The sequence below is a fragment of the Salmo trutta genome, chromosome 38, assembly GCF_901001165.1.
Source record: "Salmo trutta chromosome 38, fSalTru1.1, whole genome shotgun sequence".
Taxonomy (NCBI): Eukaryota; Metazoa; Chordata; class Actinopteri; order Salmoniformes; family Salmonidae; genus Salmo; species Salmo trutta.
Genome location: NC_042994.1, coordinates 30,689,059 through 30,707,115, shown reverse-complemented (window position 1 = coordinate 30,707,115; position 18,057 = coordinate 30,689,059). Strand labels below are relative to the sequence as shown.

At 44.6% G+C, this 18,057-nt stretch overlaps 1 protein-coding gene across 1 annotated transcript; it reads left to right on the top strand.

The window, feature by feature from the left end:
• Nucleotides 1-891: 891 nt before the first annotated feature.
• LOC115177674 (zinc finger protein 239-like) lies at nucleotides 892-16,828 on the top strand. Its single transcript, XM_029738622.1, has 3 exons — nucleotides 892-909; nucleotides 1,045-1,222; nucleotides 15,513-16,828. Exons 1-3 carry the CDS (start codon nucleotides 907-909, stop codon nucleotides 16,409-16,411), a joined length of 1,080 nt encoding a protein of 359 aa, XP_029594482.1. The 5' UTR covers nucleotides 892-906; the 3' UTR covers nucleotides 16,412-16,828.
• The last annotated feature ends 1,229 nt before the right edge of the window (nucleotides 16,829-18,057 follow it).

Below are 18,057 nucleotides of genomic sequence, written 5' to 3'. Positions count from 1 at the left end.
CTCTTAGTGTTTTGAATATAATTCTGTTTACTTAACTACTAGTTCATTTAAACGTAATTTGCTTGTTAAACTAGCAAATGTGTTAAATTGATAATGCGCTAGGCTAATCGACCGGAGCATGAGCTCACTAAGCTCGACGGAGAAAGAATAAGCTTTTATGATGAAAAGGGAGGAAGAGGAGGCGATTACATTGAAAGAAGAAGATGATGATATTACAATGAAACAGGAATATGGGAACGAGGTTGTCAAAGTGGAAAAAGAGGCAAAATCTTTCAGAATCAAAAAGGAGGAAGATGCCATATTGAAAGAAGAGGAAGAACCTTTTGGAATAAAAGAGGAAGAGGAGGCTATCTCAATAAAAGAGGAGGAAGACGTTTTGGAAGTGAAAAAGGAGGAGGAGGAGGCTGAAGATCAGATTACCACCAGTGAGTACTGTCTTAAAAACAGGGGCACAAACTATGCAGTTCTTGAAATGTTGTTTTAGAGGGGCATTTACTTCAGTTCTACACTTGAATATGTTGTTCAGTACTGTAGGAATTGTTTAAGGGACAATCTGCCATTGGTACATATATTTTTGGGACTTCGATGTATTGAATTCTCATTCTCCATGTGGTCTACATTAAAGTTCACCTCATCTAATATAACAGGCTTTTAAAATTGGTGCATTATTTCTACTTAAAATATCAAAGGAATGTAAAAGGCACCCATTTTATGGAAATGACTACATTTGCAACATAAACAATATTTTACAAAATCATGATGAAAGTGGCCATTTAAGTTTAACATCTTTTTGATGTTCTCGTTCACACAGGAGAGAGACGTGACTATTGTGGATCCTTTGGGGAGCCTCAACAACATCCTGATGCTGACGAGGCAGAGAAGAGTCTCTCCAGATCAGAACACCAGATGGTACAGCTCGGTCTGGTCTAGCATACAGCTTGCTCTATCAGGGTCTGGGCTGGGTTTCTGTAAAGCACTTTATGACAACAGTGACATCAGCATCCATAATGATATGTGTCTTTATCCCCTCTGCATGGCTACCAGGACAACGCTAGCCCTTCCTCCCTCCCGGAGTCCCTGTGTCGTGCCTCTCCTGGTAGCGCCTTACTGCTGGGTATGAAGAGGTTGTCTGTACTGCTGGTGGACTGCATGAAAACAACGGGGCTGAGTGGAACTGTGGGAGGAGGAGAAGAGAAGAAAGGATCAGATTTGACTCATCAAAGTAAGTTTTGTAGTTTAGTTTGAACAAATACAACAGATCTGCCCACTGGTATCTGTTACCAGGACAACCAGCAGAGTTCTGTTAGTTGACATGAAGATACACTGGTGGATATGGATGTTATGAATATCATAACACTGAAAAAGGATTCTGCCAATGAAAAGAGAGAAGCCAATAGACCATATAAAACCTTGAAAGTTAGCTTTAGAGAGACATTTTCAGGATGATCTGATGTAAGGTGCATATTTTACAAAAACGTTCCCTAAAAACATTATGGATGTTACATTGCCTGTCCTAGTCAACCCCCTATCTTTACAAGACTCTTGAACAGGCAAACAAAACTCCAGACACTTCAATGTGGTCTGTATTGCTTCATTAACATCTCTCGGGCAGGTGGGACGCTACCATCCCACCCACGGTTCACACTATTCAACAGCCAGTGAAAAATCAGAGCGCCAATTCAAAACAAGAAAATGTCATAATTCAAAGTTCTCAAACATACGACTATTTTACACCATTTTAAAGATACACTTCTCCTTAATGTAACCACATTGTCCGATTTCAAGAAGGCTTTACGGCGAAAGCATAAAGTTAGATTATGTTAGGACAGGGACAACACAAGAAAAACCACACAGCCATTTTCCAACCAGGAGAGGGGTCACAAAAACCAGAAATTCAGCTAAAATTAATTAAGCACTAACCTTTGACGATCTTCATCAGATGACACTCCTAGGACTCAATGTTAGACAATACATGTATGTTTTGTTCGATAAAGTTCATATTTCTATCCAAAAACAGCATTTTACAATGGCGCGTGATGTTCAGAAAATATTTTGCCTCCAATACAGCCGGTGAATCAGCACAACAATTTACAAAAATACTCATCATAAACGTTGATAAAATATTCAACTGTTATTCAAAGAATTATAGATAACCATCTCCTTTACGCAACCGCTGTGACAGATTTCAAAGAAGCTTCACGGGGAAAGCACACTTTGCAATAATCTGAGTCCGGCACTTAGAAACATACACCAGGCAATACAGATACCCGCCATTTTGGAGTCATCTAAAATCATAAATAGCATTATAAATATTCACTTACCTTTGATGATCTTCATCAGAAGGCACTTCCAGGAATCCCAGGTCCACAATAAATGTTGTTTTGTTCGATAAAGTCCATAATTTATGTCCAAATACCTCCATGTTGTTTGCGCGTTCAGTAAGCTACTCCAAATGTAGGAAGCACGCCCAAAATTTCGCGACGAAAAGTAAAAAAAAAATTATATTTACGTTCGTTGAAACATGTCAAACGTTGTATAGCATCAATCTTTAGGGCCTTTTTAACATAAAACTTGAATAATATTCCAACCGGACGATTCCAATGTCTTGAAAAATGTTATGGAACACAACTACCTCATCACGTGAATGTGCGCCACAAAACTCATGTCATTTTCTGAGTCACCAACTTCCCGGCCTTCTTGTTCGCTCTCTGTTCACTGCAAAAGCCTGAAACTAGGTTCTAAAGACTGTTGCCATCTAGTGGAAGCCTTAGGAAGTCATTGCCTATCTAACACTGTGTGTTAGATAGGCAATGACTTGAAAAGACGACAAGCATCAGATTTCCCACTTCCTGGTTGGATTTTTCTCAGGTTTTTGCCTGCCATATGAGTTCTGTTATACTCACAGACATCATTCAAACAGTTTTAGAAACTTCAGAGTGTGTTATATCCAAATCTACTAATAATATGCATATTCTAGTTTCTGGGCTCGAGTAGTAGGCCGTTTAATTTGGGTACGTTTTTCATCCGGCCGTGAAAATACTGCCCCCTAACCAAGAGAGGTTAACATCTGATCTACACATCTTAAAAAAGGAAATACCTAGATTCTTCAAATATTATTGTCTTAAAGGAGGATTGTATCACCTACAGATGAAACATTATGGAGTCTTAAAGGAGGCCTGTAGCATCTAATGATGAAACATTAAGGAGTCTAATGATGGAAAGGGGATACCTAGTCAGTTGTATAACTAAATGTGTCTTCCGCATTGAACCCAACCCCTCTGATTCAGAGCCTTAATCAACGTCCACGTCATTGGTGCCCGGGGATTAGTTGTTGTTGGGGGTTAACTGCCTTGCTCAAGTTCAGGACGGCAGATTTTTCCAACTTGCTGTCGTGGGGATTCGAACCAGAGACCTTTCGGTTACTGGCCCAATATTCTTAACTGCTAGTCTACAAATGTTACAAATGTTACAACTTCAATTCATTATTGCTCAATGATGCTTTAAAGGAGAAGTTTACCCAGAATCCAGAAACTCCTAAGTGATTTCATACAGTGAAACTAGTCCAGTGACGCCACAGACACAGGATATTGGATAGAGAATCACTTAAACTACAAAACTAAAATTTCCCACTTCCTGGTTAGATTTTTCTCAGGTTTTCGCCTGCCATATGAGTTCTGTTATACTCACAGACATTATTTTAACAGTTTTGGAAACTTTAGAGTGTTTTCTATCCAAATTATATGCATATCCAAGCTTCTGGGCCTGAGTAACAGGCAGTTTACATTGGGCACCTTATTCATCCAAGCTACTCAATACTGCCCCCGTTCCCAAAGAAGTTAATGGAGAAGTTTACCCAGAATCTAGAATCTCTGAAGTGATTCCACACATTGAAACTAGTCCCGTGGAGTTTGCCCTCTCCCCCTCTCTCTCCCTGTAGTGCTGTACTGAAACAGCTGCAAAAACGTGACTTGTGATGTTGCTGCATGCGGGCCTCGCTCTGCTGCTTTGCCAGTTAATTTGTTATTTTATTAAAGCTATGGCCCTTTCACCTGGAGTTGTTTATTTATGTCTAAGAAAAAAACACTTTTTTACCCATAAAACATATACAAATAAACTCAGCAAAAAAATGAACGTATCTTTTTCAGGACCCTGTCTTTCAAAGATTATTCGTAAAAATCCAAATAACGTCACAAATCAAATTTATTTATAAAGCCCTTCTTACATCAGCTGATATCTCAAAGTGCTGTACAGAAACCCAGCCTAAAACCCCAAACAGCAAGTAATGCAGGTGTAGAAGCACGGTGGCTAGGAAAAACTAGAAAGGCCAAAACCTAGGAAGAAACCTAGAGAGGAACCAGGCTATGAGGGGTGGCCAGTCCTCTTCTGGCTGTGCCGGGTGGAGATTATAACAACATGGCCAAGATGTTCAAATGTTCATAAATGACCAGCATGGTCAAATAATAATGATCACAGTAGTTGTCGAGGGTGCAACAGGTCAGCACCTCAAGAGTAAAATGTCAGTTGGCTTTTCATAGCCGATCATTGAGAGTATCTCTACCGCTCCTACTGTCTCTAGAAAGTTGAAAACAGCAGGTCTGGGACAGGTAGCACGTCCGGTGAACAGGTCAGGGTTCCATAGCCGCAGGCAGAACACGGCCAGGTGGACTGGGGACAGCAAGGAGTCATCATGCCAGGTAGTCCTGAGGCATGGTTCTAGGGCTCAGGTCCTCCGAGAGAGAGAGAGAAAGAGAGAATTAGAGAGAGCATACTTAAATTCACACAGGGCACCGGATAAGACAGGAGAAATACTCCAGATATAACAGACTGACCCTAGCCCCCCGACACATAAACTACTGCAGCATAAATACTGGAGGCTGAGACAGGAGGGGTCAGGAGACACTGTGGCCCCATCCGATGATACCCCCGGACAGGGCCAAACAGGCAGGATATAACCCCACCCACTTTGCCAAAGCACAGCCCCCACACCACTAGAGGGATATCTTCAACCACCAACTTACCATCCTGAGACAAGGCCGAGTATAGCCCACAAAGATCTCCGCCACGGCACAACCCAAGGGGGGGCGCCCCACCCAGACAGGAAGACCACGTCAGTGACTCAACTCACTCAAGTGACGCATCCCTCCTAGGGACGGCATGGAAGAACACAAAGTAAGCCAGTGACTCAGCCCCTGTAATAGGGTTAGAGGCAGAGAATCCCAGTGGAGAGAGGGGAACCGGCCAGGCAGAGACAGCAAGGGCGGTTCGTGCTCAGAGCCTTTCCGTTCACCTTCACACTCCTGGGCCAGACTACACTCAATCATAGGACCTACTGAAGAGATGAGTCTTCAGTAAAGACTTAAAGGTTGAGACCGAGTCTGTGTCTATCACATGGGTAGGCAAACCATTCCATAAAAATGGAGCTCTATAGGAGAAAGCCCTGCCTCCAGCTGTTTGCTTAGAAATTCTAGGGACAATTAGGAGGCCTGTGTCTTGTGACCGTAGCGTACGTGTAGGTATGTACGGCAGGACCAAATCGGAAAGATAGGTAGGAGCAAGCCCATGTAATGCTTTGTAGGTTAGCAGTAAAACCTTGAAATCAGCCCTTGCCTTAACAGGAAGCCAGTGTAGGGAGGCTAGCACTGGAATAATATGATCACATTTTTTTGGTTCAAGTCAGGATTCTAGCAGCTGTATTTAACACTAACAGAAGTTTATTTTGTGCTTTATCCGGGTAGCCGGAAAGTAGAGCATTGCAGTAGTCCAACCTAGAAGTAACAAAAGCATGGTTTAATTTTTCTGCATCATTTTGGACAGAAAGTTTCTGATTTTTGCAATGTTACGTAGATGGAAAAAAAGCTGTCCTTGAAACAGTCTTGATATGCTCTTCAAAAGAGAGATCAGGGTCCAGAGTAATGCCGAGGTCCTTCACAGTTTTATTTGAGACGACTGTACAACCATCAAGATTAATTGTCAGATTCAACAGAAGATCTCTTTGTTTCTTGGGACCTAGAACAAGCATCTCTGTTTTGTCTGAGTTTAAAAGTAGAAAGTTGCAGCACTTCCTTATGTCTGAAACACAGGCTTGTAGCGAGGGCAATTTTGGGGCTTCACCATGTTTCATTGAAATGTACAGCTGTGTGTCATCCGCATAGCAGTGAAATTTAACATGTTTTTGAATGACATCCCAAAGAGGTAAAATATATAGTGAAAACAGCAGTGGTCCTAAAACAGAACCTTGAGGAACACCGAAATGTACAGTTGGTTTGTCACAGATCGTCATTGTAAAGGGTTTAACCTCTCTAGTACATGTGGGACGAACTCGTCCCACCTACGTAACAGCCACTGAAATCCAGTGGCGCGATTTTTGAATCGTTAGAAATGCTATAACTTCAATTTCTCAAACATATGACTATTTCACAGCTATTTAAAGACAAGAATCTCGTTAATCTAACCCCACTGTCCGATTTCAAAAGGCTTTACAACAAAAGCAAACATTAGATTATGTCAGCAGAGTGCCCAGCCAGAAAAAATCTGACACCCATTTTTCAAGCTAGCATATCATGTCACATAAACCCAAACCACAGCTAAATGCAGCACTAACCTTTTATAATCTTCATCAGATGACACACCTAGGACATTGTGTTATACAATACATGCATGTCTGTTCAATCAAGTTCATATTTATATCAAAAACCAGCTTTTTACATTAGCATGTGACGTTCAGAAAAAGCATAACCACCGCAAACTTCCGGTGAATTTACTAACAGTTTGCTAAATTACTCACGATAAACGTTCACAAAAAGCATAACAATTATTTTAAGAATTATAGATACATTACCCCTCTATGCACTCGATATGTCCGATTTTAAAATAGCTTTCGGATGAAGCACATTTTGCAATAATCTAAGTACATAGCCCGGCATTACAGGGCTAGCTATTTAGATACCCACCCAGGTCAGCATCCACCAAAATCACATTTCCTATAAGAAAGATGTTCTTACCTTGCTTGTTCTTCATCAGAATACACTGGCCAGGACTTCTACTTCAATAACAAATGTTGGTTTGGTCCCAAATAATCCATCGTTATATCCAAACAGCGACGTTTTGTTCGTAGTTCTAGAATGCTTCTTCGCGGTGTCGCGCATGGCGCATTGGCGTGTCAAAAATGTCTAATATTCCATTACCGTACTTCGAAGCATGTCAACCGCTGTTTAAAACCAATTTTATGCCATTTATGTCATAGAGAAGTGTTAATATTCCAACCGGGAGTATGCATTGAGCCTAACAGCCGAATAAATTTCTCCTCAGAAGCGACTCATGCACGCGCATCATTGAAAGGTCCTCCGAGCATCCACTTACAAAAGGCGATAATATATTTCAACCTGAGGTTCCCTCGTAAACCTTCAGTTATTTCGCGGGCTCTGAGAGCCTATTGGAGCCCTGGGAATTGTCACGTTACAGCTAAGATCCTACTTTTCAATAAAAAGAGGTAAGACGCACGACTCCTTGTCAGACAGGGTACTTCCTGCTTGAAGCCTTGTCAGGTTTTTGCCTGCCATAGGAGTTCTGTTATACTCACAGACCACCATTCAAACAGTTTTAGAAAATTCAGAGTGTTTTCTATCCAACCTGAACAATAATATGCATATTCTAGCTTCTGAGTTGGTGTAGGAGGCAGTTAAAAATGGAACATATTTTTTCCAAAATTCTCAATACGTGCCCCCCTATACCAAACAGGTTAAACACTGTTTCCCATGCTGTGTTCAATGAACCATAAACAATTAATGAACATGCACCTGTGGAACGGTCGTTAAGACACAAACAGCTTACAGACGGTAGGCAATTAAGGTTACAGTTTTGAAAACTTAGGACTCTAAAGAAGCCTTTCTACTGACTCTGGAAAAACACCAAAAGAAAGATGCCCAGGGTCCCTGCTCATCTGCGTGAACATGCCTTAGGCATGCTGCAAGGAGGCATGAGGACAGCAGATGTGGCCAGGGAAATAAATTGCAATGTCCGTACCGTGAGACGCCTAAGACAGCGCTACAGGGAGACAGGACGGACAGCTTATCGTCCTCGCGGTGGCAGACCACATGTAACAACACCTTCACAGGATCGGTACATCCGAACATCACACCTGCGGGACAGGTACAGGATGGCAACAACAACTGCCCACGTTACACCAGGAACGCACAATCCCTCCATCAGTGCTCAGACTGTCCTCAGTAGGCTGAGAGAGGCTGGACTGAGAGCTTGTTAGGCCTGTTGAAAGGCAGGTCCCTCACCAGACATCACCAGCAACAACGCGCCTCTGGGCACAAACCCACCGTCACTTGACCAGACAAGACTGGCAAAAAGTGCTCTTCACTGACAAGTCGCGGTTTTGTCTCCAGGGGTGATGGTCGGATTCGCATTTATCGTCGAAGGAATGAGGGTTACACCGAGGCCTGTACTCTGGAGCGGGATCGATTTGGGGGTGGAGGGGCCGTCATAGTCTGGGCGGTGTGTCACAGCATCATCAGACTGGGCTTTGTTGTCATTGCAGGCATTGCAGGCAATCTCAACACTGTGCGTTACAGGGAAGACATCCTCCTCCCTCGTGGTACCCTTCCTGCAGGCTCATCCTGACATGACCCTCCAGCATGACAATGCCACCAGCCATACTGCTCATTCTGTGCGTGATATCCTGAAAGGCCGGAATGTCACTGTTCTGCCATGGCCAGCGAAGAGCCCAGATCTCAATCCCATTGAGCACGTCTGGGACCTGTTGGATCGGAGGGTGAGGCCTAGGGCCATTCCCCCCAGAAATGTCCGGGAACTTGCAGGTAACTTGGTGGAAGAGTGGGGTAACATCTCACAGCAAGTACTGGCAAATCTGGTGCAGTCCATGAGGAGGAGATGCACTGCAGTACTTAATGCAGCTGGTGGCCACACCAGATACTGACTGTTACTTTTGATACTGACCCCCCCCCATTGTTCAGGGACACATTATTCCATTTCAGTTAGTCACATGTGTGTGGAACTTGTTCAGTTTATGTCTGTTGTTGAATCTTATGTTCATACAAATATTTACACATGTTAAGTTTGCTGAAAATAAACGCAGTTGACAGTGAGGACGTTTCTTATTTTGTTGCTGAGTTTAGATTGACGAGGGGGGAAAAAACTATTTCATCAATCTTAGAATAATGCTGAAACGTAACAAAATTTGGAAAAGGTGAAAGGGTCTGAATGCTTAACGTATGTGTGTGTGTGTGTGTGTGTACTGAACCAAAATATAAACAACAATTTCAACGATTTACAGTTCATATAAGTCAGTCATTGTAAATAAATAAATTAGGCCCAAATCTATGGACTTCACATGACTGGGCAGGGGCACAGCCATTGGTGGGCCCTGGAGGGCATACACCCACCCATTACGGAGCCAGGCCCAGCCAATCAGAATGAGTTTTTCCCCACAAAAGGGCTTCATTACAAAGAGAAATACAACTCGGGTGGCTGGTCTCAGACGATGTGAAGGTCCTGGGCTGGCATCATTATATGTGGTCTGTGGTTGTGAGGCCAGTTGGATGTACTGCCAAATTCTCTAAAACGATGTTGGAGGTGGCTTCTGGTAGAGCATTGAACATTCATTATCTGGTAACAGCTCTAGTGGATATTCCTGCAGTCAGCATGCCAATAGCACGCTCCCTCAAAACTTGAGACATCTGTGGCCTTTTATTCTCCCCATCACAAGGTGCACCTGTGTAATAATGAAGCTGTTCAATCAGCTTTTTGATTAAAAAAAGTTTTGAGAATGAACCAAATATTAATTTTCACGAAGTCTGCTGCCTTAGGTTGTATGATGGCAATTTGCATATACTCCAGAATGTTATGAAGAGTGATCAAATTAATTGCAATTAATTGCAAACTCCCTCTTTGCCATGCAAATGAACTGAATCCCCCCCAAAACTGGAAGCTTCAAAGGAGGGAATCATTGTTCTTCCTCTGTCACCCATGGTTACCTGCAAGGAAACACATGCCGTCATCATTGTTTTGGCACAAAAGGGCTTCAACAGGCAAGGATATTGCTGCCAGTAAGATTGCACCTAAATCAACCATTTATCGGATCATCAAGAACTTCAGGAGAGTGGTTCAATTGTTGTGAAGATTTCTTCAGGCCACCCAAGAAAAGTCCAGCAAGCGCCAGGACAGTCTCCTAAAGTTGATTCAGCTGCGGGATCGGGGCACCACCAGTACAGAGCTTGCTCAGGAATGGCAGCAGGCAGGTGTGAGTGCATCTGCACGCACAGTGAGGCGAAGACTTTTGGAGGATGGCCTGGTTGTCAAGAAGGGCAGCAAAGAAGGCACTTCTGTCCAGGACAAATACATCAGGGAACAGACTGATATTCTGCAAAAGGTACAGCGATTGGACTGCTGAGGACTGGGGTAAAGTCATTTCCTCTGATGAATCCCCTTTATGATTATTTGGGGCATCCGGAAAAAAGCTTGTCCGGAGAAGACAAGGTGAGGGCTACCATCAGTCCTGTGTCATGCCAACAGTAAAGCATCCTGAGACCATTCATGTGTGGGGTTGCTTCTCAGCCAAGGGAGTGGGCTCACTCACAATGTTGCCTAAGAACACAGCCATGAATAAAGAATGGTACCAACACATCCTCCGAGAGCAACTTCTCCCAACAATCCAGGAACAGTTGGTGGACGAACAATGCCTTTTCCAGCACCTTGCCATAAGGCTTCGCTCCACAGTAATATTACACTTCTTACATTACAACGGTTTGGTTTGTTTGATCTGAGCAATTTTTCTTAGCTATCAAAGATAATTGTGTAGTTAGAGTATTATCGAGGCTAGCTATTTTTCGTCCTCCTAACGTAGTCAACACTGCTAGCTGCTAGCTAGTCAACACTGCTAGCTAGCCAACCTCTACCGACTAGCAGCACTGTAGAAACTATTACATTACAACGGAACGACTTGATTAGTGTAGTGTTAGTGTTAGTTAGCTAGCTACATAGTTGTCTTTGCTGTCTTTGTATCTAAGATAATTGTGTAGTTTAGAGAAATTATCGAGGTTAGCTAGCCAGCCGCGACGCGACGCCTTGTCCAGACTCCAGACTTAGTCAACACACCTAGTCATCAAACCCACTGCTAGCTAGTGGGTTTGCTAGCTAGCCAACCGTTACCGACTAGCAGCGCTGTAGATACTAATACATTACAACGGAACGATTTGACTAGTGCAGTGTTAGCTAGCTAGCTACATAGTTGTCTTTGTCATAGCTTGATAATTGTGTAGTTTAGTAATTATCGAGGTTAGCTAGCCAGCTATTTCCGTCCCCCGCGACGCCATTGTTCCATACCTAGCCAACTATTACCGACGAGCAGCAGTGTAGAAACTAAATACATTACAAAGGAACGTCTTGATTAGTGTTATGTTAGCTAGCTACAAAGTTGCTTTTGTATAATAGCCAACCTCTACCGACTAGCAGCACTGTAGAAACTATTACATTACAACGGAACGACTTGATTAGTGTAGTGTTAGTGTTAGTGTTAGCTAGCATTTTTGTCATTTTAGTCAATAACATTTTCGCAACGTAAGCTTAAACTTTCTGAACATTCGAGACGTGTAGTCCACTTGTCATTCCAATCTCCTTTGCATTAGCGTAGCCTCTTCTGTAGCTTGTCAACTATGTGTCTGTCTATCCCTGTTCTCTCCCCGCTGCACAGGCCATACAAACGCTTCACACCGCGTGGCCGCTGCCACTCTAACCTGGTGGTCCCAGCGCGCACGACCCACGTGGAGTTCCAGGTCTCCGGCAGCCTCTGGAACTGCCGGTCTGCGGCCAACAAGGCTGAGTTAATCTGAGCCTATGCTACCCTCCAGTCCCTAGACTTCCTGGCGCTGACGGAAACATGGATTACCACAGATAACACTGCTACTCCTACTGCTCTCTCCTCGTCTGCCCACGTGTTCTCGCATACCCCTAGAGCATCGAGCCAGCGGGGTGGTGGCACTGGAATCCTCATCTCTCCCAAGTGGACATTCTCTCTTTCTCCCCTGACCCATCTGTCTATCTCCTCATTTGAATTCCATGCTGTTACAGTTACCAGCCCTTTCAAGCTTAACATCCTTATAATTTATCGCCCTCCAGGTTCCCTTGGAGAGTTCATCAATGAGCTTGACGCCTTGATAAGTTCCTTTCCTGAGGATGGCTCACCTCTCACAGTTCTGGGTGACTTTAACCTCCCCACGTCTACCTTTGACTCATTCCTCTCTGCCTCCTTCTTTCCACTCCTCTCCTCTTTTGACCTCACCCTCTCACCTTCCCCCCCTACTCACAAGGCAGGCAATACGCTTGACCTCATCTTACTAGATGCTGTTCTTCCACTAATCTTATTGCAAACTCCCCTCCCAAGTCTTCCGACCACTACCTTGTATCCTTTTCCCTCTCCGCTCTCATCAACACTTCTCACTCTGCCCCTACTCGGATGGTATTGCGCCGTCCCCAACCTTCGCTCTCTCTCTCCCGCTACTCTCATCCTCTTCCATCCTATCATCTCTTCCCTCTGCTCAAACCTTCTCCAACCTATCTCCTGATTCTGCCTCCTCAACCCTCCTCTCCTCCCTTTCTGCATCCTTTGATTTTCTCTGTCCCCTATCCTCCAGGCCGGCTCGGTCCTCCCCTCCTGCTCCGTGGCTCGACGACTCACTGCGAGCTCACAGAACAGGGCTCCGGGCAGCCGAGCGGAAATGGAGGAAAACTCGCCTCCCTGCGGACCTGGCATCCTTTCACTCCCTCCTCTCTACATTTTCCTCTTCTGTCTCTGCTGCTAAAGCCACTTTCTACCACTCTAAATTCCAAGCATCTGCTTCTAACCCTAGGAAGCTCTTTGCTACCTTCTCCTCCCTCCTGAATCCTCCTCCTCCTCCCCCCCTCCTCCCTCTGCGGATGACTTCGTCAACCATTTTGAAAAGAAGGTTGATGACATCCAATCCTCGTTTGCTAAGTCAAACGACACCGCTGGTCCTGCTCACACTGCCCTACCCTGTGCTTTGACCTCTTTCTCCCCTCTCTCTCCAGATGAAATCTCGCGTCTTGTGACGGCCGGCCGCCCAACAACCTGCCCACTTGACCCTATCCCCTCCTCTCCTCTCCAGACCATTTCCGGAGACCTTCTCCCCTACCTCACCTCGCTCATCAACTCATCCTTGACCGCTGGCTACGTCCCTTCCGTCTTCAAGAGAGCGAGAGTTGCACCCCTTCTGAAAACCTACATTCGATCCCTCCGATGTCAACAACTACAGAGCAGTATCCCTTCTTTCTTTTCTCTCCAAAACTCTTGAACGTGCCGTCCTTGGCCAGCTCTCCTGCTATCTCTCTCAGAATGACCTTCTTGATCCTAATCAGTCAGGTTTCAAGACTGGGCATTCAACTGAGACTGCTCTTCTCTGTGTCACGGAGGCTCTCCGCACTGCTAAAGCTAACTCTCTCTCCTCTGCTCTCATCCTTCTAGACCTATCTGCTGCCTTTGATACTGTGAACCATCAGCTCCTCCTCTCCACCCTCTCCGAGCTGGGCATCTCCGGCGCGGCCCACGCTTGGATTGCGTCCTACTTGACAGGTCGCTCCTACCAGGTGGCGTGGCGAGAATCTGTCTCCGCACCACGTGCTCTCACCACTAGTGTCCCCCAGGGCTCTGTTCTAGGCCCTCTCCTATTCTCACTATACACCAAGTCACTTGGCTCTGTCATATCCTCACATGGTCTCTCCTATCATTGCTATGCAGACGACACACAATTAATCTTCTCCTTTCCCCCTTCTGATACCAAGCAGCGAATCGCATCTCTGCATGTCTGGCAGACATATCAGTGTGGATGACGGATCACCACCTCAAGCTGAACCTCGGCAAGACGGAGCTGCTCTTCCTCCCGGGGAAGGACTGCCCGTTCCATGATCTCGCCATCACGGTTGACAACTCCCTTGTGTCCTCCTCCCAGAGTGCTAAGAACCTTGGCGTGATCGTGGACAACACCCTGTCGTTCTCCACTAACATCAAGGCGGTGACCCGATCCTGTAGGTTCATGCTCTACAACATTCGCAGAGTACGACCCTGCCTCACACAGGAAGCGGCGCAGGTCCTAGTCCAGGCACTTGTCATCTCCCGTCTGGATTACTGCAACTCGCTGTTGGCTGGGCTCCCTGCCTGTGCCATTAAACCCCTACAACTCATCCAGAACGCCGCAGCCCGTCTGGTGTTCAACCTTCCCAAGTTCTCTCACGTCACCCCGCTCCTCCGCTCTCTCCACTGGCTTCCAGTTGAAGCTCGCATCCGCTACAAGTCCATGGTGCTTGCCTACGTAGCTGTGAGGGGAACGGCACCTCCGTACCTTCAGGCTCTGATCAGGCCCTACACCCAAACAAGGGCACTGCGTTCATCCACCTCTGGCCTGCTCGCCTCCCTACCTCTGAGGAAGCACAGTTCCCGCTCAGCCCAGTCAAAACTGTTCGCTGCTCTGGCACCCCAATGGTGGAACAAGCTCCCTCACGACTCCAGGACAGCGGAGTCAATCACCACCTTCCGGAGACACCTGAAACCCCACCTCTTTAAGGAATACCTGGGATAGGATAAAGTATCCTTCTAACCCCCCCCCCTAAAAGATTTAGATGCACTATTGTAAAGGGTTTGTTCCACTGGATATCATAAGGTGAATGAACCAATTTGTAAGTCGCTCTGGATAAGAGCATCTGCTAAATGACTTAAATGTAAATGTAATAACTAAGTGGCTCGGGGAACAAAACAACAATATTTTGGGTCCATGGCCAGGAATCTCCCCAGACCTTAATCCCATTGAGAACTTGTAGTCAATCCTCAAGAGGCGGGTGGACAAACAAAACCCCACAAATTCTGACAAACTCCAAGCATTGATTATGCAAGAATGGGCTGCCATCAGTCAGGATATGGCCCAGAAGTTAATTGACAGCATGCCAGGGCGGATTGCAGAGGTCTTGAAAAAGAAGGGTCAACACTGCAAATATTGACTCTTTGCATGAACTTAATGTCATTGTCAATAAAAGCCTTTGACACTTATGAACTGCTTGTAATTATACTTCATCATTTCATAGTAACATCTGACAAAACTTTGTGGAAATTAATATTTGTCATTCTCAATTTTTTTTGCCATGACTGTAGGTTGCATTCTGTATCGTACAGCTATAAAAGTTATATATTTAGAACCACCTGCTCGATTGGAATCCAGTGACATCTGTCTTCAGTGTCCTAGAAACTGTTTAGTTTTTTGTGTTTCTGACTTGTAAAACAGAATGAATAAATAAGTAATGTAAACATTATCAGTAATTACCAGGAAACTCTACAACATTTGTTTTAAAATCACACCAAGATTGTTGAAACTGGCCTTAGGTTATTGAGGGATCTGATTAGGATTTACCCTCATAGCAAGGCCGTTTATCATGTGAAGGTTTCATTCGGGTCTCTATTTTAAAAAACACACTGTCTTTGGCAGGAGAAAGACCAGACTCGGAGGAACCAGAGCCAGGGACGTCCAAACCAGCAAGAAGACACCAATGTTCCCACTGCGGAAAGGGTTGTAACCACTTATGTGAGCTGAAACGACATGAGAGAATACACACAGGGGAGAAGCCTTACCACTGCTCCCAATGTGGAAAGAGTTTTAGCAGTAAAGGATACCTGAACCAACATGAGAGAATACACACAGGGGGGAAGCCTTACCACTGCTCCCAGTGTGGAAGGAGTTTTAACCTGTTAGGATACCTGAAACGACATGAGCGAGTACACACAGGGGAGAAGCCTTACCACTGTTCCCAGTGTGGAAAGGGTTTTAACCTCTTATGGGAGCTGAAACAACATGAGAGAATACACACAGGGGGGAAGCCTTATCACTGCTCCCAGTGCGGCAAGAGTTTTAACCTGGTATGGCACCTGAAACAACATGAGAGAATACACACAGGGGAGAAACCTTACCATTGCTCGCAGTGTGGAAAGAGTTTTAACCAGAAAGGACACATGAAAGCTCATGAGATAATACACACAGGGGAGAAGCCTTACCACTGCTCCCATTGTGGAAAGAGTTTTAGCCATTTAAGGAACCTGAAAGCTCATAAGATAATTCACACAGGGGAGAAGCCTTACCACTGCTCCCAGTGTGGCAAGTGTTTTAACCAGTTAGGGGCCCTGAAACAACACAAGAGAATACACACAGGGGAGAAGCCTTACCACTGCTCCCAGTGTGGAAAGTGTTTCAACGGGTCAGGGGATCTGAAAAAACATGAGAGAATACACACAGGGGAGAAGCATTACCACTGCTCCCAGTGTGGAAAGTGTTTCCACCGGTCAGGGGAGCTGAAAAAACATGAGAGAATACACACAGGGGAGAAGCCTTAACACTGCTCCCAGTGTGGATGGAGTTTTAACCAGAAAAGCAACCTGAACCAACTCGAGAAAATACACAGAGGGGAGAAGCCTTACCACTAATCCCAGGGTGCAAAGCTTTTGCCCATTTAGGATGCCTGAAAGAACACATGAGACTGCACACAGAGGAGAAGGCTTACAAAAGCTCAGACTGTGGGAAAACATATTACTCATAACAGTCACTTAAACGTCATTAGACAATCCACACAGGAGAGAGAAATTACTTCTCTTAGCGTGTATGTTGATATTTCACATCTCATTGACTTAAAACTCATCAGAGAACATACACAGTGCTCCTGTTGTCTTATATTGTTGACTGATGTGTTTACCTGTTTTTACCATATGAAATTGCTTCTTCCAATTATTGATAAACATGTACCTGTTAAGAAACTGACTGTTAGAACTGTTAAGGCTCCATGGATTGATGAGGAATTTAAAAACTGTATGTTTGAAAGGGATGGGGCAAAAGGAGTGGCTAATATGTCTGGCTGGTTTACGTACTGCAAATTGAGAAATGATGTGACCAAACTCAACAAAAAAAATAAACTTTATTATGAATCCAAGATCAATGATATAAAGAATGATGGAAAAAAAACTTAATGAAAGAAAAGCAGTGCAAGTATTAATTTAATCCTAGTAAATATTCCCTGTCTTAGGTTAGTTAGGATCACCACTTTATTCTAAGAATGTGAAATGTCAGAATAGTAGTAGTAGAGAGAGATTTATTTCAGCTTTTATTTCATCACATTCCCAGTGGATCAGAAGTTTACATACACTCAATTCGTATTTGGTAGAATTGCCTTTAAATTGTTTAACTTGGGTCAAATATTTCGGGTAGCCTTCCACAAGCTTCCCCCACAATAAGTTGGGTGAATTCTGGCCCATTCCTCCTGACAGAGCTGGTGTAACTGAGTCAGGTTTGTAGGCCTCCTTGCTCGCACATGCTTTTTCAGTTCTGCCCACAAATTTTCTAAAGGATTGAGGACAGGGCTTTGTGATGGCCACTCCAATACCTTGACTTTTTTGTTCTTAAGCCATTTTTCCACAACTGTGGAAGTATGCTTGTGGTCATTGCCCATTTGGAAGACCCATTTGCGACCAAGCTTTAACTTCCTGACTGATGTCTTGAGATGTTGCTTCAATATATCCACATCATTTTCCTCCCTCATGATGCCATTTATTTTGTGAAGTGCACCAGTCCCTCCTGCAGCAAAGCACCCCCACAACATGATGCTGCCACCGCCGTGCTTCAGGGTTGGGATGGTGTTCTTCGGCTTGCAAGCCTCCCACTTTTTCCTCCAAACATAACGATGGTCATTATGGCCAAACAGTTCTGTTTTTGTTTTATCAAACCAGAGGACATTTCTCCAGAAAGTACGATCTTTGTCCCCATGTGCAGTTGCAAACCGGAGTCTGGCTTTTTTTATGGCGGTTTTGGAGCAGTGGCTTCTTCCTTGTTTATACTTGCATACTATTGATGAACGTGGCGACAGAACGCGTCTTCTTCCTGAGGGGAATGACGGCTGCGTGGTCCCATGGTGTTTATACTTGCATACTATTGTTTATACAGATGAACGTGGTACCTTCAGGCATTTGGAAATTGCTCCCAAGGATGAACC